Source organism: Panulirus ornatus, chromosome 1, assembly GCF_036320965.1.
Source record: "Panulirus ornatus isolate Po-2019 chromosome 1, ASM3632096v1, whole genome shotgun sequence".
Classification (NCBI taxonomy): Eukaryota; Metazoa; Arthropoda; class Malacostraca; order Decapoda; family Palinuridae; genus Panulirus; species Panulirus ornatus.
Genome location: NC_092224.1, coordinates 14,349,349 through 14,375,118, shown reverse-complemented (window position 1 = coordinate 14,375,118; position 25,770 = coordinate 14,349,349). Strand labels below are relative to the sequence as shown.

At 40.9% G+C, this 25,770-nt stretch overlaps 1 protein-coding gene across 1 annotated transcript in view; it reads left to right on the top strand.

The window, feature by feature from the left end:
- Taf1 (TATA-box binding protein associated factor 1) overlaps positions 1-25,770 on the top strand; it is a 323,621-nt gene that overhangs the window by 142,062 nt on the left and 155,789 nt on the right. Inside the window, exons 17-18 of the mRNA XM_071676313.1 lie at positions 4,132-4,219; positions 25,287-25,459. Of these exons, the coding sequence (XP_071532414.1) occupies positions 4,132-4,219; positions 25,287-25,459 (261 nt within the window). The remainder of the gene's footprint in view (positions 1-4,131; positions 4,220-25,286; positions 25,460-25,770) is intronic.

Below are 25,770 nucleotides of genomic sequence, written 5' to 3'. Positions count from 1 at the left end.
TAAGAGTAAATGTCAATAAGAGCAAGGTTATTAGGTACAGTAGGGGTGAGGGTCAAGTCAATTGGGAGGTGAGTTTGAATGGAGAAAAACTGGAGGAAGTGAAGTGTTTTAGATATCTGGGAGTGGATCTGTCAGCGGATGGAACCATGGAAGCGGAAGTGGATCATAGGGTGGGGTAGGGGGCGAAAATTTTGGGAGCCTTGAAAAATGTGTGGAAGTCGAGAACATTATCTCGGAAAGCAAAAATGGGTATGTTTGAAGGAATAGTGGTTCCAACAATGTTGTATGGTTGCGAGGCGTGGGCTATGGATAGAGATGTGCGCAGGAGGATGGATGTGCTGGAAATGAGATGTTTGAGGAAAATGTGTGGTGTGAGGTGGTTTGATCGAGTAAGTAACGTAAGGGTAAGAAAGATGTGTGGAAATAAAAAGAGCGTGGTTGAGAGAGCAGAAGAGGGTGTTTTGAAATGGTTTGGGCACATGGAGAGAAGGAGTGAGGAAAGATTGACCAAGAGGATATATGTGTCGGAGGTGGAGGGAACGAGGAGAAGAGGGAGACCAAATTGGAGGTGGAAAGATGGAGTGAAAAAGATTTTGTGTGATCGGGGCCTGAACATGCAGGAGGGTGAAAGGAGGGCAAGGAATAGAGTGAATTGGAGCGATGTGGTATACAGGGGTTGACGTGCTGTCAGTGGATTGAATCAAGGCATGTGAAGCGTCTGGGGTAAACCATGGAAAGCTGTGTAGGTATGTATATTTGCGTGTGTGGACGTGTGTATGTACATGTGTATGGGGGGGGGGGTTGGGCCATTTCTTTCGTCTGTTTCCTTGCGCTACCTTGCAAACGCGGGAGACAGCGACAAAGTATAAAAAAAAAAAAAAAAAAAAATATATATATATATATATATATATATATATATATATATATATATATATATATATATATATATATATATATGAGAGTTGGGGTGAGAGAGTAACATTAAATTTTAGGGAGAATAAAAAGATGTTCTGGAAGAGGGTAAATAAAGTGCGTAAGACAAGGGAGCAAATGGGAACTTCAGTGAAGGGCGCAAATGGGTAAGTGATAACAAGTAGTGGTGATGTGAAAAGATGGAGTGAGTATTTTGAAGGTTTGTTGAATGTGTTTGATGATAGAGTGGCAGATATAGGGTGTTTTGGTCGAGGTGGTGTGCAAAGTGAGAGGGTTAGGGAAAATGATTTGGTAAACAGAGAAGAGGTAGTAAAAGCTTTGTGGAAGATGAAAGCCGGCAAGGCAGCAGGTTTGGATGGTATTGCAGTGGAATTTATTAAAAAAGGGGGTGACTGTATTATTGACTGGTTGGTAAGGTTATTTAATGTGTGTATGACTCATGGTGAGGTGCCTGAGGATTGGCAGAATGCGTGCATAGTGCCATTGTACAAAGGCAAAGGGGATAAGAGTGAGTGCTCAAATTACAGAGGTATAAGTTTGTTGAGTATTCCTGGTAAATTATATGGGAGGGTATTGATTGAGAGGGTGAAGGCATGTACAGAGCATCAGATTGGGGAAGAGCAGTGTGGTTTCAGAAGTGGTAGAGGATGTGTGGATCAGGTGTTTGCTTTGAAGAATGTATGTGAGAAATACTTAGAAAAGCAAATGGATTTGTATGTAGCATTTATGGATCTGGAGAAGGCATATGATAGAGTTGATAGAGATGCTCTGTGGAAGGTATTAAGAATATATGGTGTGGGAGGCAAGTTGTTAGAAGCAGTGAAAAGTTTTTATCGAGGATGTAAGGCATGTGTACGTGTAGGAAGAGAGGAAAGTGACTGGTTCTCAGTGAATGTAGGTTTGCGGCAGGGGTGTGTGATGTCTCCATGGTTGTTTAATTTGTTTATGGATGGGGTTGTTAGGGAGGTGAATGCAAGAGTTTTGGAAAGAGGGGCAAGTATGAAGTCTGTTGGGGATGAGAGAGCTTGGGAAGTGAGTCAGTTGTTGTTCGCTGATGATACAGCGCTGTTGGCTGATTCATGTGAGAAACTGCAGAAGCTGGTGACTGAGTTTGGTAAAGTGTGTGAAAGAAGAAAGTTAAGAGTAAATGTGAATAAGAGCAAGGTTATTAGGTACAGTAGGGTTGAGGGTCAAGTCAATTGGGAGGTAAGTTTGAATGGAGAAAAACTGGAGGAAGGAAAGTGTTTTAGATATCTGGGAGTGGATCTGGCAGCGAATGGAACCATGGAAACGGAAGTGGATCATAGGGTGGGGGAGGGGGCGAAAATTCTGGGAGCGTTGAAGAATGTGTGGAAGTCGAGAACATTATCTCGGAAAGCAAAAATGGGTATGTTTGAAGGAATAGTGGTTCCAACAATGTTGTATGGTTGCGAGGCGTGGGCTATGGATAGAGTTGTGCGCAGATGGATGGATGTGCTGGAAATGAGATGTTTGAGGACAATGTGTGGTGTGAGGTGGTTTGATCGAGTAAGTAACGTAAGGGTAAGAGAGATGTGTGGAAATAAAAAGAGCATGGTTGAGAGAGCAGAAGAGGGTGTTTTGAAATGGTTTGGGCACATGGAGAGAATGAGTGAGGAAAGATTGACCAAGAGGATATATGTGTCAGAGGTGGAGGGAACGAGGAGAAGTGGGAGACCAAATTGGAGGTGGAAAGATGGAGTGAAAAAGATTTTGTGTGATCGGGGCCTGAACATGCGGGAGGATGAAAGGAGGGAAAGGAATAGAGTGAATTGGATCGATGTGGTATACCGGGGTTGACGTGCTGTCAGTGGATTGAATCAGGGCATGTGAAGCGTCTGGGGTAAACCATGGAAAGCTGTGCAGGTATGTATATTTGCGTGTGTGGATGTATGTATATACATGTGTATGGGGGTGGGTTGGGCCATTTCTTTCGTCTGTTTCCTTGCGCTACCTCAGAAACGCGGGAGACAGCGACAAAGCAAAAAAGAAAAATATATATATATATATATATATATATATATATATATATATATATATATATATATATATAAACACATACACACACCTGTACATATTCATATCAACATGTACATATATAGGTACATATACACAGACATATACATATATACAGATGTATATTTATACTTGCTTCCATTCATCCATTCCTGGCACTATCTGCCCCACAGGAAACAACATCGCTACCCCCCTGCTTCAGCGAGGTAGCACCAGGAAAACAGACAAAAAAGGCCACATTCTTTCACACTCAGTCTCTAGCTGTCATGTGTAATACACCAAAACCACAGCTCCCTATCCACATCCAGGCCCTACAGACCTTTCCATGGTTTACCGCAGATGTTTAACATGCCCTGGTTCAGTCCATTGACAGCACATCCACCCTAGTATACCACATTGTTCCAATTCACTCTATTCCTTGCATGCCTCTCACTCTCCTGTATGTTCAGGCCCCAGTCACTCAAAAGCTTTTTCACTCCATCCTTCCATCTCCAGTTTGGTCTTCTGCTTCTCTTTGTTCCCTCCACATCTGACACATATATCCTCTTCGTTAATCTTTCCTCACTCATTCTCTCCATGTGTCTAAACCATTTCAACGCACCCTCTTCTGCTCTCTCAACCACTCTTTTTATTTCCACACATCTCTCTTACCCTTTCATTACTTACTCGATCACACCACCTCACACAACATATTGTCCTCAAACATCTCATTTCCGACACATCCACTCTTCTTACAACCCTATCTATAGCCCATGCCTTGTAACCATATAATATTGTTGGAACAACTATTCCTTCAAACATACCCATTTTTGCTCTCAGTGACAACGTTTTTTCCTTCTACACAGTCTTCATCGCTACCTCGCTGATGCAGGAAACAGCGATTATGTATAATAAAACTGAATAATGATAATAATAATAATACTCGATTATAGTTTAGAAAATGGGCTTTTGTAGTGAGTGTTTATGCATCTGATCCATCACATGTATGTGGAAAAGGAGGTAACAGCAGTACAGAAGCAGAGATAGAATTTTTTTTTGTAGAATTTAGATTCATTGATCTGATCTTGGTTACACAGATTATATAGCACTTTTTTCTCGAGTTGTATGATAGGTATGATTAATATGATTCTTTCCCCAATAAATCTGATTTATTTTCCATTTTAGGTTGCCCCTTGGCATACTACTCGTGCATACATCCAAGCTGTACGTGGAAAATGTCTTCTCCAGTTAACTGGCCCTGCTGACCCAACAGGTTTGTTATTTATAGTTTGAATCCTTTACCTGCATGAGAATAGAATGTTATTTAAGTTTAACTAAGAACGTAACTAAATGAGAGGAATATGGGTGTTACCTGGAAGATAAGAAGAGTTAATGTTACAGTGTATAATAAAGCATACATTGAAGAGATAGTCATTAGAATTTTCTGTGAGAAAGATTAGTGTAAAAAGTAAAATTTTTGGAAAAAGTATTTTAATTCTGTGTGCCATAGTCTGTTAAAGTCTGAGGGAATGGGTGAGAGGTTGCTGAAAAGTAAGTCACAAGTAAGACAGGCAGGTGTGATTTATAAGAAAAGTTATTTTGGCACCAGATTTTGATAAAAAAAAGAACAATAGAATGAGAAAGAAAAGAAACTATATGTTGATACTTTTATTTATTCTCTTCTTGTTTAAAGTATTTCAGAATATCACATTTGATTTTATTTGGCAATCCCTCTTTAGCACCAATTCTTTTTATTTTTGTATTACATCTATTTTTCAGAAACTTCATCTCACTTGCTGTTGCATTTTCCACTGTTGCTCAGATATACCGATGACAGAAAATTTGTCATATATCAGAAAATTTCTGATATATGACAAATGTATGTAAGTAGGAGAGATGGCCAGAGAGCATCTTTGGATTATGTGTTAATTTATAGGGGCGTGAAAGAGAGACTTTTGGATGTTGATGTGCTGAAAGGGGCAACTGGAGGGATGTCTGATCATTATCTTGTGGAGGCAAAGGTGAAGAATTGTAGAAGTTTTCAGAAAAGAAGAGAGAATGTTGGGGTGAAGAGAGTGGTGAGAGTAAATGAGCTTGAAAAGGAGACTTGTGTGAGGAAGTACCAGGAGAGATTGAGTGTAGAATGGAAAAAGATGAGAGCAAATGACGTAAGGGGAGCGGGGGAGGAATGGGATGTATTTAGGTTAGAGAAAGGTGGGAGGTGGAAAGATTAGAAAGGGTAGTGAGTGCTGGGATGAAGAAGTAAGATTGTTAGTGAAAGAGAAGAGAGAGGCATTTGGATGATTTTTGCAGGGAAATAGTGCAAATGACTATGAGATGTACAAAAGAAAGAGGCAGAAGGTCAAGAGAAAGGTGCAAGAGGTGAAAAAGAGGGCAAATGAGTTGGGATGAGAGAGTATCGTTAAATTTTAGGGAGACTAAAAAGATGTTTTGGAAGGAGGTAAATAAAGTGCGTAAGACGAGAGAACAAATGGGAACATTGGTGAAGGGGGCTAATGGGGAGGTAGTAACAAGTAGTGGTGATGTGAGAAGGAGATGGAGTGAGTATTTTGAAGGTTTGTTGAATGTATTTGATGAAAGAGTGGCAGATATAGGATGTTTTGGTCGAGATAGTGTGCAAAGTGAGAGGGTCTAGGGGAATGGTTTGGTAAACAGAGAAGAGGCAGTGAAAGCTTTGTAGAAGATGAAAGCCGGCAAGGCGGCAGGTTTGGATGGTATTGCAGTGGAATTTGATAAAAAGGGGTAACTATGTTGTTGACTGGTTGGTGAGAATATCCAGTGTATGTGTAGTTCGTGGTGAAGTGCCTGAGGATTGGCAGAATGCATACATAGTGCCATTGTATAAAGGCAAAGGGGATAAAGGTGAGTGTTTGAATTGCAGAGGTATAAGTTTGTTGAGTATTCCTGGGAAATTATATGGGAGGGTATTGATTAAGAGGATGAAGGCATGTACAGAGCATCAGATTGGGGAAGGGCAGTGTGTTTTCAGAAGTAGTAGATGATATTTGTATCAGGTGTATGCTTTGGAGAATGTATGTGAGAACTTAGAAACAGATGGATTTGTTTGTAACGTTATGGATCTTTTAGATCTAAAGGCATATGAATAGAGTTGATAGAGATGCTTTGTGGAAGGTATTAAGAGTATATGGTGTAGAAGGTAAGTTGCTAGCGGTGAAAAGTTTTTATCGAGGATGTAAGGCATTTGTACGAGTAGGAATAAAGGAAAGTGATCGGTTCCCAGTGAATCTGGGTTTGCGGCAGGAGTGCGTGATGTCTCCAGGGTTGTTAAATTTTGTTTATGGAGGGCTGTTATTGGGGAGGTAAATGAAAAGAGTTTGGGAAAAGGGGCAAGTATGAAAGTATTTTTGTGGATAAAGGGGGCTTGGAAATTGAGTCATTTTGTTCGCTGATTATACAACCTGGTGGCTGTTTTGGGGAGAAACTGCAAAGCGGTTACGAGTTTGGTAAAGTTTTTTTTTGGTAAAAGAAGAAAGCAAAGGGAGAAAAATGTGAATAAGACAAGGTTATTAGGCACAGTGGGTTGGGGGGGTTAGTTAATACGGAGGTTAGTTTAAAAAACAGGAAAAAAAGGGGAAGTGTTTTTAGATAAACCGGGAGTGGATTTGCAGCGGTGGAACCATGGAAGTGGAAGTGAGTCACAGGGTTGGGGGGGGGGGGAAAGTTCGGGAGCGTTGGAAAAATTTTTGGAAGGTTAGAAAAATTACCCTTTTAAAGCAAAATGGGGATGTTTGAAGGAATAGTGGTTTAACCCCTGTTTATGGGTTTTTGAGGCTTTGGCTAAAAAGATAGGAAATTTTTAAAGGGGGAGGGGGGATGTGCTGGAAAAGAGAAGGGTTTTTTGGGCAAAAAAAGTGGGGGTGAGGTGGGTTTTTCAAGTAAACAATGAAAAGGGGGAAGAGGATTGGGGTAAAAAAAAAGTGGTTGAAGGACAGAAGGGGGGGTTTTGGGAAAAGGGTTTTTTCACATGGCGAAGAATGAGGAAAGGGAAAAATTGGGAAAGAGGATATATGTGTCCCGAGGTGGAGGGGAAAGGGAAAAGTGGGAGCCAAATTTGAGGTGGAAAGATGGGGTGAAAAAAAATTTTTAGTTTATCGGGAAACCCGAACAAACAGGAGGGTGAAAAGGGGGGCAAGGGAAAAGAGTGAATTGGAACGATGTGGGGTTTTCCCGGGGTTGAAGTTTCTGTTTAAGGGTTGAAACCCGGGGAAAAGATGGGTTGTTTTGAGAAGGGGTGTGTTGGAAATAGATGTTTTTAGGACAATAAAGTGGTGTGAGGTTTGGTTTTATCGGGGTAAGTAATTTAAAGGGTAAAAGAGAGTGTGGTAAAAAAGGAGTGGGTTTAGAGAAACAGAAAGGGGGTAAATTTAAATGGTTTGGGCACCCGGAGAGAATGAATGGGAAAGATTGACAAGGAGGATATTAAATTGTCAGAAAGGGGGATGGGAAAAGGGATCGTGGGGAACCAAAAATTTGGGGGTGGAAAGGGGGGTGAAAAAAATTTTGGGGGATCGGGGCCCGAAAATGCCCCCGGGGGGTGAAAAAGGTTTTGGCCAAAAAATAATAATTGGGAAGATGTGTAAACCCGGTCGACTTTTTTTTTCAAGGGTTGAAACCCGGGCCCCGTGAAGCATCGGGGGTAAACTATGGGAAAGTTTTGTGGGGCCCCGGATGTGGAAAGGGAGCTGTTGTTTCGGTGCATTTTACATGACAATAGAGACGGGGTTTTGGAAAAGGGTTTTGGGCCCCCTTTTGGTTTTTTTCCCAGCGCCCCCCCCAACCCCCCCCATGCACAGGGGGGGGGGGGGGTTGTTTATTTTTTTGTTTGCGGTGGGGGCGACGGGGAAAGGGAAAAAGAGTAAAACAGTAGGGAAATTTTTACATGTTTATATTTTATATTTAATGTTGTATATATATTTTATTTGAGATGTAAAAGGGATGATATGTGCTGTGTGTGGGCATGGGAAAGTAATACACATGTGGGATTTGGGGAGTTTTGGGGCCCTTCTTTTTATCTGTTTTTTTGCGCACCTTGCTAACGCGGGGGACAGTGAAAATTAAAAATAAAAAAAAAATATTTATTAAACAATATTATTATTTCCTGGTTGGGGGGAAAGAATACTTCCCATGCATTCCCCCACGTGTCGAAGAAAACAATAAAAAGGGGGGGGAACGGGGGGGTAAAAAACCTTCCCATCCTTTTATTTTAACTTTCTAAATTTGGGAAAAAAGAAAAGAGTCACGCGGGGGGCTCATCCCCTCGAAAAGGGGCCCCAAAATTGGGGGGTCTTTAATTTTGTGGATGTAAACCCAAAAGGGGAAAAAAAAGGGGAGATAGGGATATGTTTGAGAAAGGAACCTGGATGTTTTTGGGTCTTACGAAACGAAGCTCAAGGGTGGAAGGGGGAAAAGGGATTTTGGGGGAAAGGGCCCTTGGGGGTAAAGTTTGGGGGTTTGTGAAGGAATGACAAGGGGAAGGGGAAAAACTACTCCCGAAACAAGGTGGTAGGATAAGTGATAGAGTTAAAAAGTAAACTCTAGATTGATTAAAAGGGGGAAAACTGAAAGTGGATGGGGAGAATGGGGGATTATTGGGGCATATCAACCCGGGGAGGGGAAAAAAAAATCATAAGAGGGAAATGATTTGGGAAAACTGAGTGAGTGTGATATTAAATTTTTTATGCAAAAAGACCAGGTTTTGTGATGGGGATTTTTAATGCCAAAAGGGGAGTAATGGGGGATTGAGGGGAAAAATTGGTGTAAAATGGGGTGTTCAGTGTTTTAAAAGGGAAAAGGTGAAGAGCTTGTAGTTTATGTGCTGAAAAAGGACGGTGATGGGAACACCGGGTTTAAAAAGAAGATAACAAAATTAAGTATTAATAGGAAGATGGCCGAGAGCATTATTGGTTTATGTGTTATTGATAGGCTGAAAAAAGAAATTTGATGTTATTGTGCTGGAGGGCAACAGGGGGATTCATCTTTATCTTATGGAGGCGAAGGGAAATTTGTAGAGGTTTTCAGAAAAAAGAGAGAAGTTGGGGTGAAGAGGAGGTAGAAAAGGGAGCGGGGAAGGGAGCTTGTTGGAGGTACTAAGGACTGATACAGAATGGAAAAATGAAAAACAAAGGATTAAGGGGATGGGGAGGAAGGGATGTATTTGGGAAAAGCAGTAGGTTTTGCAAAAGATTTTTTGGGGCATGAAAGCGGGGGGGGGGCAGATTAAAAGGAGCGAGTGGTGGATGAAAAGAAAATTTATTATGAAAAGAAGAGAGAGGCTTTGGGAAACGATTTTTGCTGGAAATAATCAAAACTGGGAGATGTATAAAAGAAAGAGGCAGGAGGTCAAGAGAAAGGTGTAAGAGGTGAAAAAGAGGGCAAATGAGAGTTGGGGTGAGAGAGTATCATTAAATTTTAGGGAGAATAAAAAGATGTTTTGGAAGGAAGTAGATAAAGTGCCTAAGATAAGGGAACAGATGGGAACATCAGTGAAAGGAGCCTATGGGGAGGTGATAACAAGTAGTGGTGATGTGAGAAGGAGATGGAGTGAGTATTTTGAATGTTTGTTGAATGTGTTTGAAGATAGAGTGGCAGATATAGGGTGTTTTGGTCGAGGTGGTGTGCAAAGTGAGAGGGTTAGGGAGAATAATTTGGTAAACAGAGAAGAGGTAGTAAAAGCTTTGCGGAAGATGAAAGCCGGCAAGACAGTGGGTTTGGATGGTATTGCAGTGGAATTTATTAAAAAAGGGGGTGACTGTATTGTTGACTGGTTGGTTGGTAGGGTTATTTAATGTATGTATGACTCATGGTGAGGTGCCTGAGGACTGGTGTAATGCTTGCATAGTGTCATTGTACAAAGGCAAAGGGGATAATAGTCAGTGCTCAAATTACAGAGGTATAAGTTTGTTGAGTATTCCTGGGAAATGATATGGGAAGGTATTGATTGAGAGGGTGAAGGCATGTACAGGGCATCAGATAGGGGAAGAGCACTGTGGTTTCAGAAGTGGTAAAGGATGTGTGGATCAGGTATTTGCTTTGAAAAATGTATGTGAGAAATACTTAGAAAAGCAAATGAATTTGTATGTAGCATTAATGGATCTGGAGAAGGCATATGATAGAGTTGATAGAGATGCTCTGTGGAAGGTATTAAGAACATATGGTGTGGGAGGTAAGTTGTTAGAAGCGGTGAAAAGTTTTTATTGAGGATGTAAGGCATGTGTACGAGTAGGAAGAGAGGAAAGTGATTGGTTCTCAGTGAATGTTGGTTTGCGGCAGGGTGCGTGATGTCTCCATGGTTGTTTAATTTGTTTATGGATGGGGTTGTTAGGAAGGTGAATGCAGGAGTTTTGGAGAGAGGGGCAAGTATGCAGTCTGTTGTGGATGAGAGAGCTTGGGAAGTGAGTCAGTTGTTCGCTGATGATACAGCACTGGTGGCTGATTTGTGTGAGAAACTGCAGAAGCTGGTGACTGAGTTTGGTAAAGTGTGTGAAAGAAGAAAGCTGAGCGTAAATGTGAATAAGAGCAAGGCTATTAGGTACACTAGGGTTGATGGACAAGTCATTTGGGAGATAAGTTTGAATGGAGAAAAACTGGGGGAAGTGAAGTGTTTTAGACATCTGGGAGTGGATTTGGCAGTGGATGGAACCATGGAAGCGGAAGTGAGTTGTAGGGTGGGGGGAGGGGGCAAAAGTTCCTGGAGCGTTGAAGAAATGTGTGGAAGTCGAGAACGTTATCTTGGAAAGCAAAAATGGGTATGTTTGAAGGAATAGTGGTTCCAACAATGTTATATGGTCACGAGCTGTGGGCTATAGAATGAGTTGTACGGAGACGGGTGGATGTGCTGGAAATGAGATGTTTGAGGACAATATGTGGTGTGAGGTGGTTTAATCAAGTAAGTAATGAAAGGGTAAGAGAGATGTGTGTTAATAAAAAGAGCGGACGGATATATATATTTATTTATTTATTTATTTATTTTGCTTTGTCGCTGTCTCCCGCGTTTGCGAGGTAGTGCAAGGAAACAGACGAAAGAAATGCCACAACCCACCCCCATACACAATGTACACACACACACATGCCCACACATGCAAATATACATACCTATACATCTCAATGTACACATATATATATACACACACAGACACATACATATATACCCATGCACACAATTCACACTGTCTGCCCCTATTCATTCCCATCGCCACCTCGCCACACATGGAATACCATCCCCCTCCCCCCTCATGTGTGCGAGGTAGCACTAGGAAAAGACAACAAAGGCCCCATTCGTTCACACTCAGTCTCCAGCTGTCACGCAATAATGCCCGAAATCACAGCTCCCTTTCCACATCCAGGCCCCACACAACTTTCCATGGTATACCCCAGACGCTTCACATGCCCTGATTCAATCCACTGACAGCACGTCAACCCCAGTATACCACATCGATCCAATTCACTCTATTCCTTGCCCGCCTTTCACCCTCCTGCATGTTCATGCCACGATCACACAAAATCTTTTTCACTCCATCTTTCCACCTCCAATTTGGTCTCCCACTTCTCGTTCCCTCCACCTCCGACACATATATCCTCTTGGTCAATCTTTCCTCACTCATTCTCTCCATGTGCCCAAACCATTTCAAAACACCCTCTTCTGCTTTCTCAACCACGCTCTTTTTATTTCCACACATCTCTCTTACCGTTACATTACTTACTCGATCAAACCACCTCACACCACACATTGTCCTCAAACATCTCATTTCCAGCACATCCACCCTCATGTGCACACCTCTATCCATAGCCCATGCCTTGCAACCATACAACATTGTTGGAACCACTATTCCTTCAAACATACTCATTTTTGCTTTCCGAGATAATATGTATATATATATATATATATATATATATATATATATATATATATGGGAGCGGGGGGCTGGAAATCCTCCCCTCTCATTTTTTTTTTTTTTTTTTTTAATTTTCCAAAAGAAGGAACAGAGAATTGGGCCAGGTGAGGGTATTCCCTCAAGGCCCAGTCCTCTGTTCTTAACGCTACCTCGCTAATGCGGGAAATGGCAAATAGTTTGAAAGAAAGAAAGAATATATATATATTTTTTGTTTTTTTTTTTGCCGCTGTCTCCCACGTTTGCGAGGTAGCGCAAGGAAACAGACGAAAGAAATGGCCCAACCCACCCCCATACACATGTATATACATACATCCACACCCGCAAATATACATACCTACACAGCTTTCCATGGTTTACCTCAGACACTTCACATGCCCTGATTCAATCCACTGACAGCACGTCAACCCCGGTATACCACATCGATCCAATTCACTCTATTCCTTGCCCTCCTTTCACCCTCCTGCATGTTCAGGCCCCGATCACACAAAATCTTTTTCATTCCATCTTTCCACCTCCAATTTGGTCTCCCACTTCTCCTCGTTCCCTCCACCTCCGACACATATATCCTCTTGGTCAATCTTTCCTCACTCATTCTCTCCATGTGCCCAAACCATTTCAAAACACCCTCTTCTGCTCTCTCAACCACGCTTTTTATTTCCACACATCTCTCTTACCCTTACGTTACTTACTCGATCAAACCACCTCACACCACACATTGTCCTCAAACATCTCATTTCCAGCACATCCATCCTCTTGCGCACAACTCTATCCATAGCCTACGCCTCGCAACCATACAACATTGTTGGAACCACTATTCCTTCAAACATACCCATTTTTGCTTTCCCAGATAATGTTCTCGACTTCCACACATTCTTCAAGGCTCCCAGGATTTTCGCCCCTTCCCCCACCCTATGATCCACTTCCGCTTCCATGGTTCCATCCGCTGCCAGATCGACTCCCAGATATCTAAAACACTTTACTTCCTCCAGTTTTTCTCCATTAAAAAAATTACCTCCCAATTGACTTGACCCTCAACCCTACTGTACCTAATAACCTTGCTCTTATTCACATTTACTCTTAACTTTCTTCTTTCACACGCTTTACCAAACTCAGTCACCAGCTTCTGCAGTTTCTCACATGAATCAGCCACCAGCGCTGTATCATCAGCGAACAACAACTGACTCACTTCCCAAGCTCTCTCATCCCCAACAGACTTCATACTTGCCCCTCATATATATATATATGAGATGTTTGAGGACAATGTGTGGTGTGAGGTGGTTTGATCGAGTAAGTAACGTAAGGGTACGAGAGATGTGTGGAAATAAAAAGAGCGTGGTTGAGAGAGCAGAAGAGGGTGTTTTGAAATGGTTTGGGCACATGGAGAGAATGAGTGAGGAAAGATTGACCAAGAGGATATATGTGTCGGAGGTGGAGGGAACGAGGAGAAGTGGGAGACCAAATTAGAGGTGGAAAGATGGAGTGAAAAAGATTTTGTGTGATCGGGGCCTGAACATGCATGAGGGTGAAAGGAGGGCAAGGAATAGAGTGAATTGGATCGATGTGGTATACCGGGGTTGACGTGCTGTCAGTGGATTGAATCAGGGCATGTGAAGCGTCTGGGGTAAACCATGGAAAGCTGTGTAGGTATGTATATTTGCGTGTGTGGACGTATGTATATACATGTGTATGGGGGTGGGTTGGGCCATTTCTTTCATCTGTTTCCTTGCGCTACCTCGCAAACACGGGAGACAGCGACAAAGCAAAAAAAAAGAGAGGAAGAGAGGAAAGTGATTGGTTCTCAGTGAATGTAGGTTTGCAGCAGGGGTGTGTGATGTCTCCATGGTTGTTTAATTTGTTTATGGATGGGGTTGTTAGGGAGGTAAATGCAAGAGTCCTGGAAAGAGGGGCAAGTATGAAGTCTGTTGGGGATGAGAGAGCTTGGGAAGTGAGTCAGTTGTTGTTCGCTGATGATACAGCACTGGTGGCTGATTCATGTGAGAAACTGCAGAAGCTGGTGACTGAGTTTGGTAAAGTGTGTGGAAGAAGAAAGTTAAGAGTAAATGTGAATAAGAGCAAGGTTATTAGGTACAGTAGGGGTGAGGGTCAAGTCAATTGGGAGGTGAGTTTGAATGGAGAAAAACTGGAGGAAGTGAAGTGTTTTAGATATCTGGGAGTGGATCTGTCAGCGGATGGAACCATGGAAGCGGAAGTGGATCATAGGGTGGGGTAGGGGGCGAAAATTTTGGGAGCCTTGAAAAATGTGTGGAAGTCGAGAACATTATCTGGGAAAGCAAAAATGGGTATGTTTGAAGGAATAGTGGTTCCAACAATGTTGTATGGTTGCGAGGCGTGGGCTATGGATAGAGATGTGCGCAGGAGGATGGATGTGCTGGAAATGAGATGTTTGAGGAAAATGTGTGGTGTGAGGTGGTTTGATCGAGTAAGTAACGTAAGGGTAAGAGAGATGTGTGGAAATAAAAAGAGCGTGGTTGAGAGAGCAGAAGAGGGTGTTTTGAAATGGTTTGGGCACATGGAGAGAAGGAGTGAGGAAAGATTGACCAAGAGGATATATGTGTCGGAGGTGGAGGGAACGAGGAGAAGAGGGAGACCAAATTGGAGGTGGAAAGATGGAGTGAAAAAGATTTTGTGTGATCGGGGCCTGAACATGCAGGAGGGTGAAAGGAGGGCAAGGAATAGAGTGAATTGGAGCGATGTGGTATACAGGGGTTGACGTTCTGTCAGTGGATTGAATCAAGGCATGTGAAGCGTCTGGGGTAGACCATGGAAAGCTGTGTAGGTATGTATATTTGCATGTGTGGACGTGTGTATGTACATGTGTATGGGGGGGGGGGTTGGGCCATTTCTTTCGTCTGTTTCCTTGCGCTACCTTCGCAAACGCGGGAGACAGCGACAAAGTATAAAAAAAAAAAAAAAAAAAAAATATATATATATATATATATATATATATATATATATATATATATATATATATATATATATATATATATATGAGAGTTGGGGTGAGAGAGTAACATTAAATTTTAGGGAGAATAAAAAGATGTTCTGGAAGGGGGTAAATAAAGTGCGTAAGACAAGGGAGCAAATGGGAACTTCAGTGAAGGGCGCAAATGGGTAAGTGATAACAAGTAGTGGTGATGTGAAAAGGAGATGGAGTGAGTATTTTGAAGGTTTGTTGAATGTGTTTGATGATAGAGTGGCAGATATAGGGTGTTTTGGTCGAGGTGGTGTGCAAAGTGAGAGGGTTAGGGAAAATGATTTGGTAAACAGAGAAGAGGTAGTAAAAGCTTTGTGGAAGATGAAAGCCGGCAAGGCAGCAGGTTTGGATGGTATTGCAGTGGAATTTATTAAAAAAGGGGGTGACTGTATTATTGACTGGTTGGTAAGGTTATTTAATGTATGTATGACTCATGGTGAGGTGCCTGAGGATTGGCAGAATGCGTGCATAGTGCCATTGTACAAAGGCAAAGGGGATAAGAGTGAGTGCTCAAATTACAGAGGTATAAGTTTGTTGAGTATTCCTGGTAAATTATATGGGAGGGTATTGATTGAGAGGGTGAAGGCATGTACAGAGCATCAGATTGGGGAAGAGCAGTGTGGTTTCAGAAGTGGTAGAGGATGTGTGGATCAGGTGTTTGCTTTGAAGAATGTATGTGAGAAATACTTAGAAAAGCAAATGGATTTGTATGTAGCATTTATGGATCTGGAGAAGGCATATGATAGAGTTGATAGAGATGCTCTGTGGAAGGTATTAAGAATATATGGTGTGGGAGGCAAGTTGTTAGAAGCAGTGAAAAGTTTTTATCGAGGATGTAAGGCATGTGTACGTGTAGGAAGAGAGGAAAGTGACTGGTTCTCAGTGAATGTAGGTTTGCGGCAGGGGTGTGTGATGTCTCCATGGTTGTTTAATTTGTTTATGGATGGGGTTGTTAGGGAGGTGAATGCAAGAGTTTTGGAAAGAGGGGCAAGTATGAAGTCTGTTGGGGATGAGAGAGCTTGGGAAGTGAGTCAGTTGTTGTTCGCTGATGATACAGCGCTGTTGGCTGATTCATGTGAGAAACTGCAGAAGCTGGTGACTGAGTTTGGTAAAGTGTGTGAAAGAAGAAAGTTAAGAGTAAATGTGAATAAGAGCAAGGTTATTAGGTACAGTAGGGTTGAGGGTCAAGTCAATTGGGAGGTAAGTTTGAATGGAGAAAAACTGGAGGAAGGAAAGTGTTTTAGATATCTGGGAGTGGATCTGGCAGCGAATGGAACCATGGAAACGGAAGTGGATCATAGGGTGGGGGAGGGGGCGAAAATTCTGGGAGCGTTGAAGAATGTGTGGAAGTCGAGAACATTATCTCGGAAAGCAAAAATGGGTATGTTTGAAGGAATAGTGGTTCCAACAATGTTGTATGGTTGCGAGGCGTGGGCTATGGATAGAGTTGTGCGCAGATGGATGGATGTGCTGGAAATGAGATGTTTGAGGACAATGTGTGGTGTGAGGTGGTTTGATCGAGTAAGTAACGTAAGGGTAAGAGAGATGTGTGGAAATAAAAAGAGCATGGTTGAGAGAGCAGAAGAGGGTGTTTTGAAATGGTTTGGGCACATGGAGAGAATGAGTGAGGAAAGATTGACCAAGAGGATATATGTGTCAGAGGTGGAGGGAACGAGGAGAAGTGGGAGACCAAATTGGAGGTGGAAAGATGGAGTGAAAAAGATTTTGTGTGATCGGGGCCTGAACATGCGGGAGGATGAAAGGAGGGAAAGGAATAGAGTGAATTGGATCGATGTGGTATACCGGGGTTGACGTGCTGTCAGTGGATTGAATCAGGGCATGTGAAGCGTCTGGGGTAAACCATGGAAAGCTGTGCAGGTATGTATATTTGCGTGTGTGGATGTATGTATATACATGTGTATGGGGGTGGGTTGGGCCATTTCTTTCGTCTGTTTCCTTGCGCTACCTCACAAACGCGGGAGACAGCGACAAAGCAAAAAAGAAAAAAAAAAATATATATATATATATATTTTTTTTTTTTTTTTTTTTTTTTTTTTTATACTTTGTCGCTGTCTCCCGCGTTTGTACATATTCATATCAACATGTACATATATAGGTACATATACACAGACATATACATATATACAGATGTATATTTATACTTGCTTCCATTCATCCATTCCTGGCACTATCTGCCCCACAGGAAACAACATCGCTACCCCCTGCTTCAGCGAGGTAGCACCAGGAAAACAGACAAAAAAGGCCACATTCTTTCACACTCAGTCTCTAGCTGTCATGTGTAATACACCAAAACCACAGCTCCCTATCCACATCCAGGCCCTACAGACCTTTCCATGGTTTACCGCAGATGTTTAACATGCCCTGGTTCAGTCCATTGACAGCACATCCACCCTAGTATACCACATTGTTCCAATTCACTCTATTCCTTGCATGCCTCTCACTCTCCTGTATGTTCAGGCCCCAGTCACTCAAAAGCTTTTTCACTCCATCCTTCCATCTCCAGTTTGGTCTTCTGCTTCTCTTTGTTCCCTCCACATCTGACACATATATCCTCTTCGTTAATCTTTCCTCACTCATTCTCTCCATGTGTCTAAACCATTTCAACGCACCCTCTTCTGCTCTCTCAACCACTCTTTTTATTTCCACACATCTCTCTTACCCTTTCATTACTTACTCGATCACACCACCTCACACAACATATTGTCCTCAAACATCTCATTTCCGACACATCCACTCTTCTTACAACCCTATCTATAGCCCATGCCTTGTAACCATATAATATTGTTGGAACAACTATTCCTTCAAACATACCCATTTTTGCTCTCAGTGACAACGTTTTTTCCTTCTACACAGTCTTCATCGCTACCTCGCTGATGCAGGAAACAGCGATTATGTATAATAAAACTGAATAATGATAATAATAATAATACTCGATTATAGTTTAGAAAATGGGCTTTTGTAGTGAGTGTTTATGCATCTGATCCATCACATGTATGTGGAAAAGGAGGTAACAGCAGTACAGAAGCAGAGATAGAATTTTTTTTTGTAGAATTTAGATTCATTGATCTGATCTTGGTTACACAGATTATATAGCACTTTTTTCTCGAGTTGTATGATAGGTATGATTAATATGATTCTTTCCCCAATAAATCTGATTTATTTTCCATTTTAGGTTGCCCCTTGGCATACTACTCGTGCATACATCCAAGCTGTACGTGGAAAATGTCTTCTCCAGTTAACTGGCCCTGCTGACCCAACAGGTTTGTTATTTATAGTTTGAATCCTTTACCTGCATGAGAATAGAATGTTATTTAAGTTTAACTAAGAACGTAACTAAATGAGAGGAATATGGGTGTTACCTGGAAGATAAGAAGAGTTAATGTTACAGTGTATAATAAAGCATACATTGAAGAGATAGTCATTAGAATTTTCTGTGAGAAAGATTAGTGTAAAAAGTAAAATTTTTGGAAAAAGTATTTTAATTCTGTGTGCCATAGTCTGTTAAAGTCTGAGGGAATGGGTGAGAGGTTGCTGAAAAGTAAGTCACAAGTAAGACAGGCAGGTGTGATTTATAAGAAAAGTTATTTTGGCACCAGATTTTGATAAAAAAAAGAACAATAGAATGAGAAAGAAAAGAAACTATATGTTGATACTTTTATTTATTCTCTTCTTGTTTAAAGTATTTCAGAATATCACATTTGATTTTATTTGGCAATCCCTCTTTAGCACCAATTCTTTTTATTTTTGTATTACATCTATTTTTCAGAAACTTCATCTCACTTGCTGTTGCATTTTCCACTGTTGCTCAGATATACCGATGACAGAAAATTTGTCATATATCAGAAAATTTCTGATATATGACAAATGTATGTAAGTAGGAGAGATGGCCAGAGAGCATCTTTGGATTATGTGTTAATTTATAGGGGCGTGAAAGAGAGACTTTTGGATGTTGATGTGCTGAAAGGGGCAACTGGAGGGATGTCTGATCATTATCTTGTGGAGGCAAAGGTGAAGAATTGTAGAAGTTTTCAGAAAAGAAGAGAGAATGTTGGGGTGAAGAGAGTGGTGAGAGTAAATGAGCTTGAAAAGGAGACTTGTGTGAGGAAGTACCAGGAGAGATTGAGTGTAGAATGGAAAAAGATGAGAGCAAATGACGTAAGGGGAGCGGGGGAGGAATGGGATGTATTTAGGTTAGAGAAAGGTGGGAGGTGGAAAGATTAGAAAGGGTAGTGAGTGCTGGGATGAAGAAGTAAGATTGTTAGTGAAAGAGAAGAGAGAGGCATTTGGATGATTTTTGCAGGGAAATAGTGCAAATGACTATGAGATGTACAAAAGAAAGAGGCAGAAGGTCAAGAGAAAGGTGCAAGAGGTGAAAAAGAGGGCAAATGAGTTGGGATGAGAGAGTATCGTTAAATTTTAGGGAGACTAAAAAGATGTTTTGGAAGGAGGTAAATAAAGTGCGTAAGACGAGAGAACAAATGGGAACATTGGTGAAGGGGGCTAATGGGGAGGTAGTAACAAGTAGTGGTGATGTGAGAAGGAGATGGAGTGAGTATTTTGAAGGTTTGTTGAATGTATTTGATGAAAGAGTGGCAGATATAGGATGTTTTGGTCGAGATAGTGTGCAAAGTGAGAGGGTCTAGGGGAATGGTTTGGTAAACAGAGAAGAGGCAGTGAAAGCTTTGTAGAAGATGAAAGCCGGCAAGGCGGCAGGTTTGGATGGTATTGCAGTGGAATTTGATAAAAAGGGGTAACTATGTTGTTGACTGGTTGGTGAGAATATCCAGTGTATGTGTAGTTCGTGGTGAAGTGCCTGAGGATTGGCAGAATGCATACATAGTGCCATTGTATAAAGGCAAAGGGGATAAAGGTGAGTGTTTGAATTGCAGAGGTATAAGTTTGTTGAGTATTCCTGGGAAATTATATGGGAGGGTATTGATTAAGAGGATGAAGGCATGTACAGAGCATCAGATTGGGGAAGGGCAGTGTGTTTTCAGAAGTAGTAGATGATATTTGTATCAGGTGTATGCTTTGGAGAATGTATGTGAGAACTTAGAAACAGATGGATTTGTTTGTAACGTTATGGATCTTTTAGATCTAAAGGCATATGATAGAGTTGATAGAGATGCTTTGTGGAAGGTATTAAGAGTATATGGTGTAGAAGGTAAGTTGCTAGCGGTGAAAAGTTTTTATCGAGGATGTAAGGCATTTGTACGAGTAGGAATAAAGGAAAGTGATCGGTTCCCAGTGAATGTTGGTTTGCGGCAGGAGTGTGTGATGTCTACAAAATTGTTTAATTTGTTTATGAATGAGAGGGCTTGGGAAGTGAGTCAGTTTTTGTTCACTGATGATACAGAGCTGGTGGCTGATTCGGGTGAGAAACTGCTGAAGCTGATGACTGAGTCTGGTAAAGTGTGTGAAAGAAGAAAGCTGAGAGTAAATGTGAATAAGAGCAAGGTTATTAGCTTCAGTGGGTTCAGGGACAAGTCATTTGGGAGGTAAGTCTGAATGGAGAAAAACTGGAGGAAGTGAAGCATTTTAGATATCTGGGAGTGGATTTAGTAGTAGATGGAACCATGGAAGCGGAAGTGAGTCACAGGGTCGGGAGGGAGTGAAGGTTCTGGCAGCGTTGAAGAATGTGTGGAAAGTGAGAACATTATCTTGGAGAGCAAAAATGGGTATGTTTGAAGGAATAGTGGTTCCAACAATGTTGTATGGTTGCGAGGCATGGTCTATTATAGATTGGGTTTGTTCGGAGGAGGGTGGATGTGTTCGAAATGAGGTGTTTGAGGACAATATGTGGTGTGAGGTAGTTTGATTAAGTAATGAAAGGGTAAGAGAGATTTTTTATTTTTTATTTTTTTTCATACTATTCGCTATTTCCTGCGATAGCGAGGTAGCGTTAAGAACAGATGACTGGGCCTTTGAGGGAATATCCTCACCTGGACCTCTTCTCTGTTCCTTCTTTTGGAAAAAAAAAGAGAGGGGAGGATTTCCAGCCCCCCCGCTCCCTTCCCTTTTAGTCGCCTTCTACGACACGCAGGGAATACGTGGGAAGTATTCTTTCTCCCCTATCCCCAGGGAAAAAGATATTTTTTTTTTTTTTTTTTTTTTTTTTTTTTTTTTTTTTTTTTATACTTTGTCGCTGTCTCCCGCGTTTGCGAGGTAGCGCAAGGAAACAGACGAAAGAAATGGCCCAACCCCCCCCCATACACATGTACATACACACGTCCACACACGCAAATATACATACCTACACAGCTTTCCATGGTTTCCCCCAGACGCTTCACATGCCTTGATTCAATCCACTGACAGCACGTCAACCCCTGTACACCACATCGCTCCAATTCACTCTACTCCTTGCCCTCCTTTCACCCTCCTGCATGTTCAGGCCCCGATCACACAAAATCTTTTTCACTCCATCTTTCCACCTCCAATTTGGTCTCCCTCTTCTCCTCGTTCCCTCCACCTCCGACACATATATCCTCTTGGTCAATCTTTCCTCACTCATTCTCTCCATGTGCCCAAACCATTTCAAAACACCCTCTTCTGCTCTCTCAACCACGCTCTTTTTATTTCCACACATCTCTCTTACCCTTACGTTACTCACTCGATCAAACCACCTCACACCACACATTGTCCTCAAACATCTCATTTCCAGCACATCCATCCTCCTGCGCACAACTCTATCCATAGCCCACGCCTCGCAACCATACAACATTGTTGGAACCACTATTCCTTCAAACATACCCATTTTTGCTTTCCGAGATAATGTTCTCGACTTCCACACATTTTTCAAGGCTCCCAAAATTTTCGCCCCCTCCCCCACCCTATGATCCATATATATATGGAGAGATATATGGTAATAAAAAGAGTTTGGTTGAGAGAGCAAAAGAGGGTGTATTGAAATGGTTTGGTCACATGGAGAGAATGAGTGAGGAAAGATTGACAAAGAGGATATATGCTCTGAGGTGGAGGGAACGAGAAGAAGTGAGACTAAATTGAAGGTGGAAGGATGGAGAGAAAAAGATTTTTAGTAATTGGGGCCTGAACATACAGGAGGGTGAAAGGCGTGGAAGGAATAGAGTGAATTGGAACGATGTGGTATATTGGGGTCAACGTGCTATCAGTGGATTGAACCAGGGCATGTGAAGCATCTGGGTGTAAACCATGGAAAGTTTTGTGGGGCTTAGATGTGGAAAGGGAGCTGTGATTTTGGTGTATTAAACAGGACAGCTAGAGACTGAGTGTGAACGAATATGGCCTTTGTTGTCTTTTCGTAGCGCTACCTCGCACGCGGGTAGAGGGAGGGGGCAAGTATGAATGTGTACATGTGTATGTATGTATATATCTGTGTATGTATATGTATAGATATGTATATGTGCATGTGTGGGCGTTTATGTATATATCTGTGTATGTGGATGGGTTGGGCCATTTTTTTGTGTTTCCTTGCACTACCTCACTAATGCGGGAGACAGCGACAAAGTCTAATATAATAATAATAATAATTATATCAGAAAATTTTATGTTAATGCATGGAGTGTTGGTGAAAAATTTTCAAAGTTTGTAACATTTGCTTTGGAAGAAAATTGTGATATAATTGGCATTTTGGAATCTTGGTTAGATATTAAGAATAGGGATTTCTTTGTTGTATATGCATTTTCTAGATACACTGTATTAACAGTGTAAAGATGACTGTGATGTCATGCTCCAATTTTGTTGAAATTAAAGAAAAGCTTTGCAAGAAAATAGCAGTCTATGTCACCAGCGTAGACACAAAAGGAGACAAAAAACTTTACAATCAATTATGAGAAGCTTGAAATAAGTAAAATTTTATTATAGTGGTTGATTTCAGTATCTAAATGGGGAGAATCCCTTTCCAGTACCACAATCTATGTGCTCTGCCTAAATTTGCTTGATAGTGCCCTAAAACAATTAGTTGGGAAACCTTTTTGCGATGAAAGCAGATTTAGTTCTGGCTGCAAATGAGGATCTTACTCATAATGTTGAAGCGTGAGAAAAGGTTGGTACTAATGATAACCACCTTTAAGTTTCAGGGGTCTTCACATTGCTCTTGACAGGTAAACCTGGGATGATATTATTATTAAAATCGGCATGGATGTAGCTTGAGAAAGATTTGGTAATACTTTTGAAGTAGAGGAAGGAACATATGTGCCAATGCATGTAAGACAGTTTTGTTCCAAAATGAGGTCTACATGGTGTAGCAATGACATAAAGAAGTGTTTAATGTCTAAGAAAGTTGCACATAAGAAATTTAAAGTGACCACTAACCAACATAACATAGTAAAGAACATAGATTTACAAAGAGAAACTAACAGACTCATTCGTCAAATCAAACCCTAGATATGAGAGAGTCATAACCCAGTCATTGGGTTGCAGGTTACGGAAAGTGGAGATGATTCAAGGCAATGAAGCCATAGCAAAGATTTGAAAAAAATAATTCTTGCATCTGTATTTATAATATGAGATGCAGCTTTTGTCCTGAATACATTTTCATTGATAACAAAGGAAAACATTTTGCAACATAGTCAGATAACAGGTGAAGGTATACTATCAGTACTAAGTGGAATGAGAGTAAATAAAATGGCAGGCCTAGATAAGTTTATCCAAGGATGTTGAAAGTGGTAAAATTTGAGACAGTTAAACTATTGTCTGCTCTTTTCATAAGTCACTTGCAATGAGAAATGTTTTAGAGGAATGGAAACTTACCAGTGTAACACCAATATTCCAAAAAGGTAATAAATAAATTCTTGGAAACTCCTGTCCAATTAGCTTAATGTCTGTAGTTGGTATACTAATGAATACCATCATTCAGGTTAAGATTGTAAGTCATTCAGATGACCACCACTTGATTAATGATTTTGAGAGGGTTTTCGAGAAAAAGGTCATGTTTGACAAATCATATTGATTTCTCACATGAAATAATCAACATGTATGATGAAAGTAAATCAGATGATGTCATTCACTTAGCATTTCAAAAAGCATTCAGTATAGTTCCACATCAAAGGTTACTAACAAAAGTCAAGTCACATGTTGTAGATAGGATCGTGCTGTGATGGTTAGGAAGTTAGCTGACTGGCTGTAAATAAAGATTAGTGATTGATTGTTGAGCCTCTGAATGTTTAGATGTAACAAGTAGTTTGCCACATGGATCAGTTTTGGTACCAGGTCTTTTCTTATATATATATTATTGATACTAATAATGGGCTTCATTGTAAGGTGTCTGAATTCACGGATGATACTAAGTTGGGAAATGAACCTACAGCAGAAACTGAACTTTTGCAACTTCAAATAAACATAGGCAAATTGAGGGACTGGGTTAACAGGTGGCAAATGAACTTTTAAGATTTATAAGTGCAAAATTTTATTAGAAATGAAAAGGCAAGTAACACTATGAATTCTGTTGAGCTTTAAAAGGTAAATGAGGAGTAGTTGGCTGTAATAATATCTTTTGACCTAGAGCAGAGTAAGCATTCACAGAAAACAGTGAAAATGGTGAACATAATTCTTGGATTTATAGGCAGGCTTTCAAATTTGTCTTGGGAAATTATCCTGACTTTTTACAACTCACTGGTGCATCCACATCTTTGAATATTATATTCAGTTTTGGTCAGCCAACTTGAGGGAAGGCATAGACAAAATGGAGAGAGTTGAGGCAAGGAATGAAGGTGATGGCCATCCTGAAAAACAAATTCTATGAGAGCTGAATAAATGAAGGTTAGGAGATACCTATTATAGGTATTTAGAAGCAGAAATATTTGATAACATCAGTCTAACGAGATTAGGAATGTTGTCTGATGTCACAGTAATGGATATAAACTCGTAGGCAAATGTTTAATTCAAATGAGGCAAAGTACTTTTTCTTCAACATTTTTATTAACATGTGGAATGACTTACCAATTAGAACAGTTGAAAGCAGTACCATGGATGTGTTTAAGCACAGGCAATAAATATTTCACTTTAGATCTTTGACTTACAATATTTGCATCTCAGCTATACGATAAGTGTATAGGTCTTTTACTTTGAAAAATCTGTGTGTCTTTCTACTGTACCACATTAATCCATGAACGCATGTTCTCTGCCACTATCACAAACACCTTTATTAGGACCCAGTAGTCTGTTTCAGTTTGAATTCAGTTGTATTTTGGTGTTACAAACCAGTTTCTTACTAGCATACAATGATTGAAGTGCAGCTCCCTGTCAGTCTTGCCACACTAGAAGGTTGTTGAGTAGTTACATGACAGTTGTATGTAAACTGTAGATCACTTACTGGTATATACTGCTATTTCTTCCCCATTTGGAATATTTACACAGTAACTGATGCTCTCTTCATTTATGTGTTGTTAACATTATTCTTAATTATTTTCTAGGTTGTGGTGAGGGATTCTCTTATATTCGCATCCCAAACAAACCCACACAAAATAAAGAAGAACAGGAACAGCAGCCAAAACGTACTGTTACTGGAACTGATGCTGATCTTAGGAGACTTTCTCTTAATAATGCAAAGAACCTACTTAGACAGTATGGGGTGCCTGAAGATGAGGTATGGCAAATTTATTTTTTTACTCTTTTTTAACTCGATAGATATTGTAATCCATTGAAAACCCCTTGAACCTTTGGCTACAAAACAAATTTCCAGTTTAATTTCTGAGACTTTTGGATATAAATGTGCTGAGAGGGGCAGCTGGTAGGGTGTCTGATCATTATCTTGTGGAGTCGAAGTTGAAGATTTGTAGAGGTTTTCGAAAAAGAGGTGACGGTGTTGGAAGAAGGGAGTGGTGAGATTAGGTGAGCTTGGAAAGGAGGCTTTTGTAAAGAAATACTAGGAGAGATTGCACATAGAATGGCAAAAGA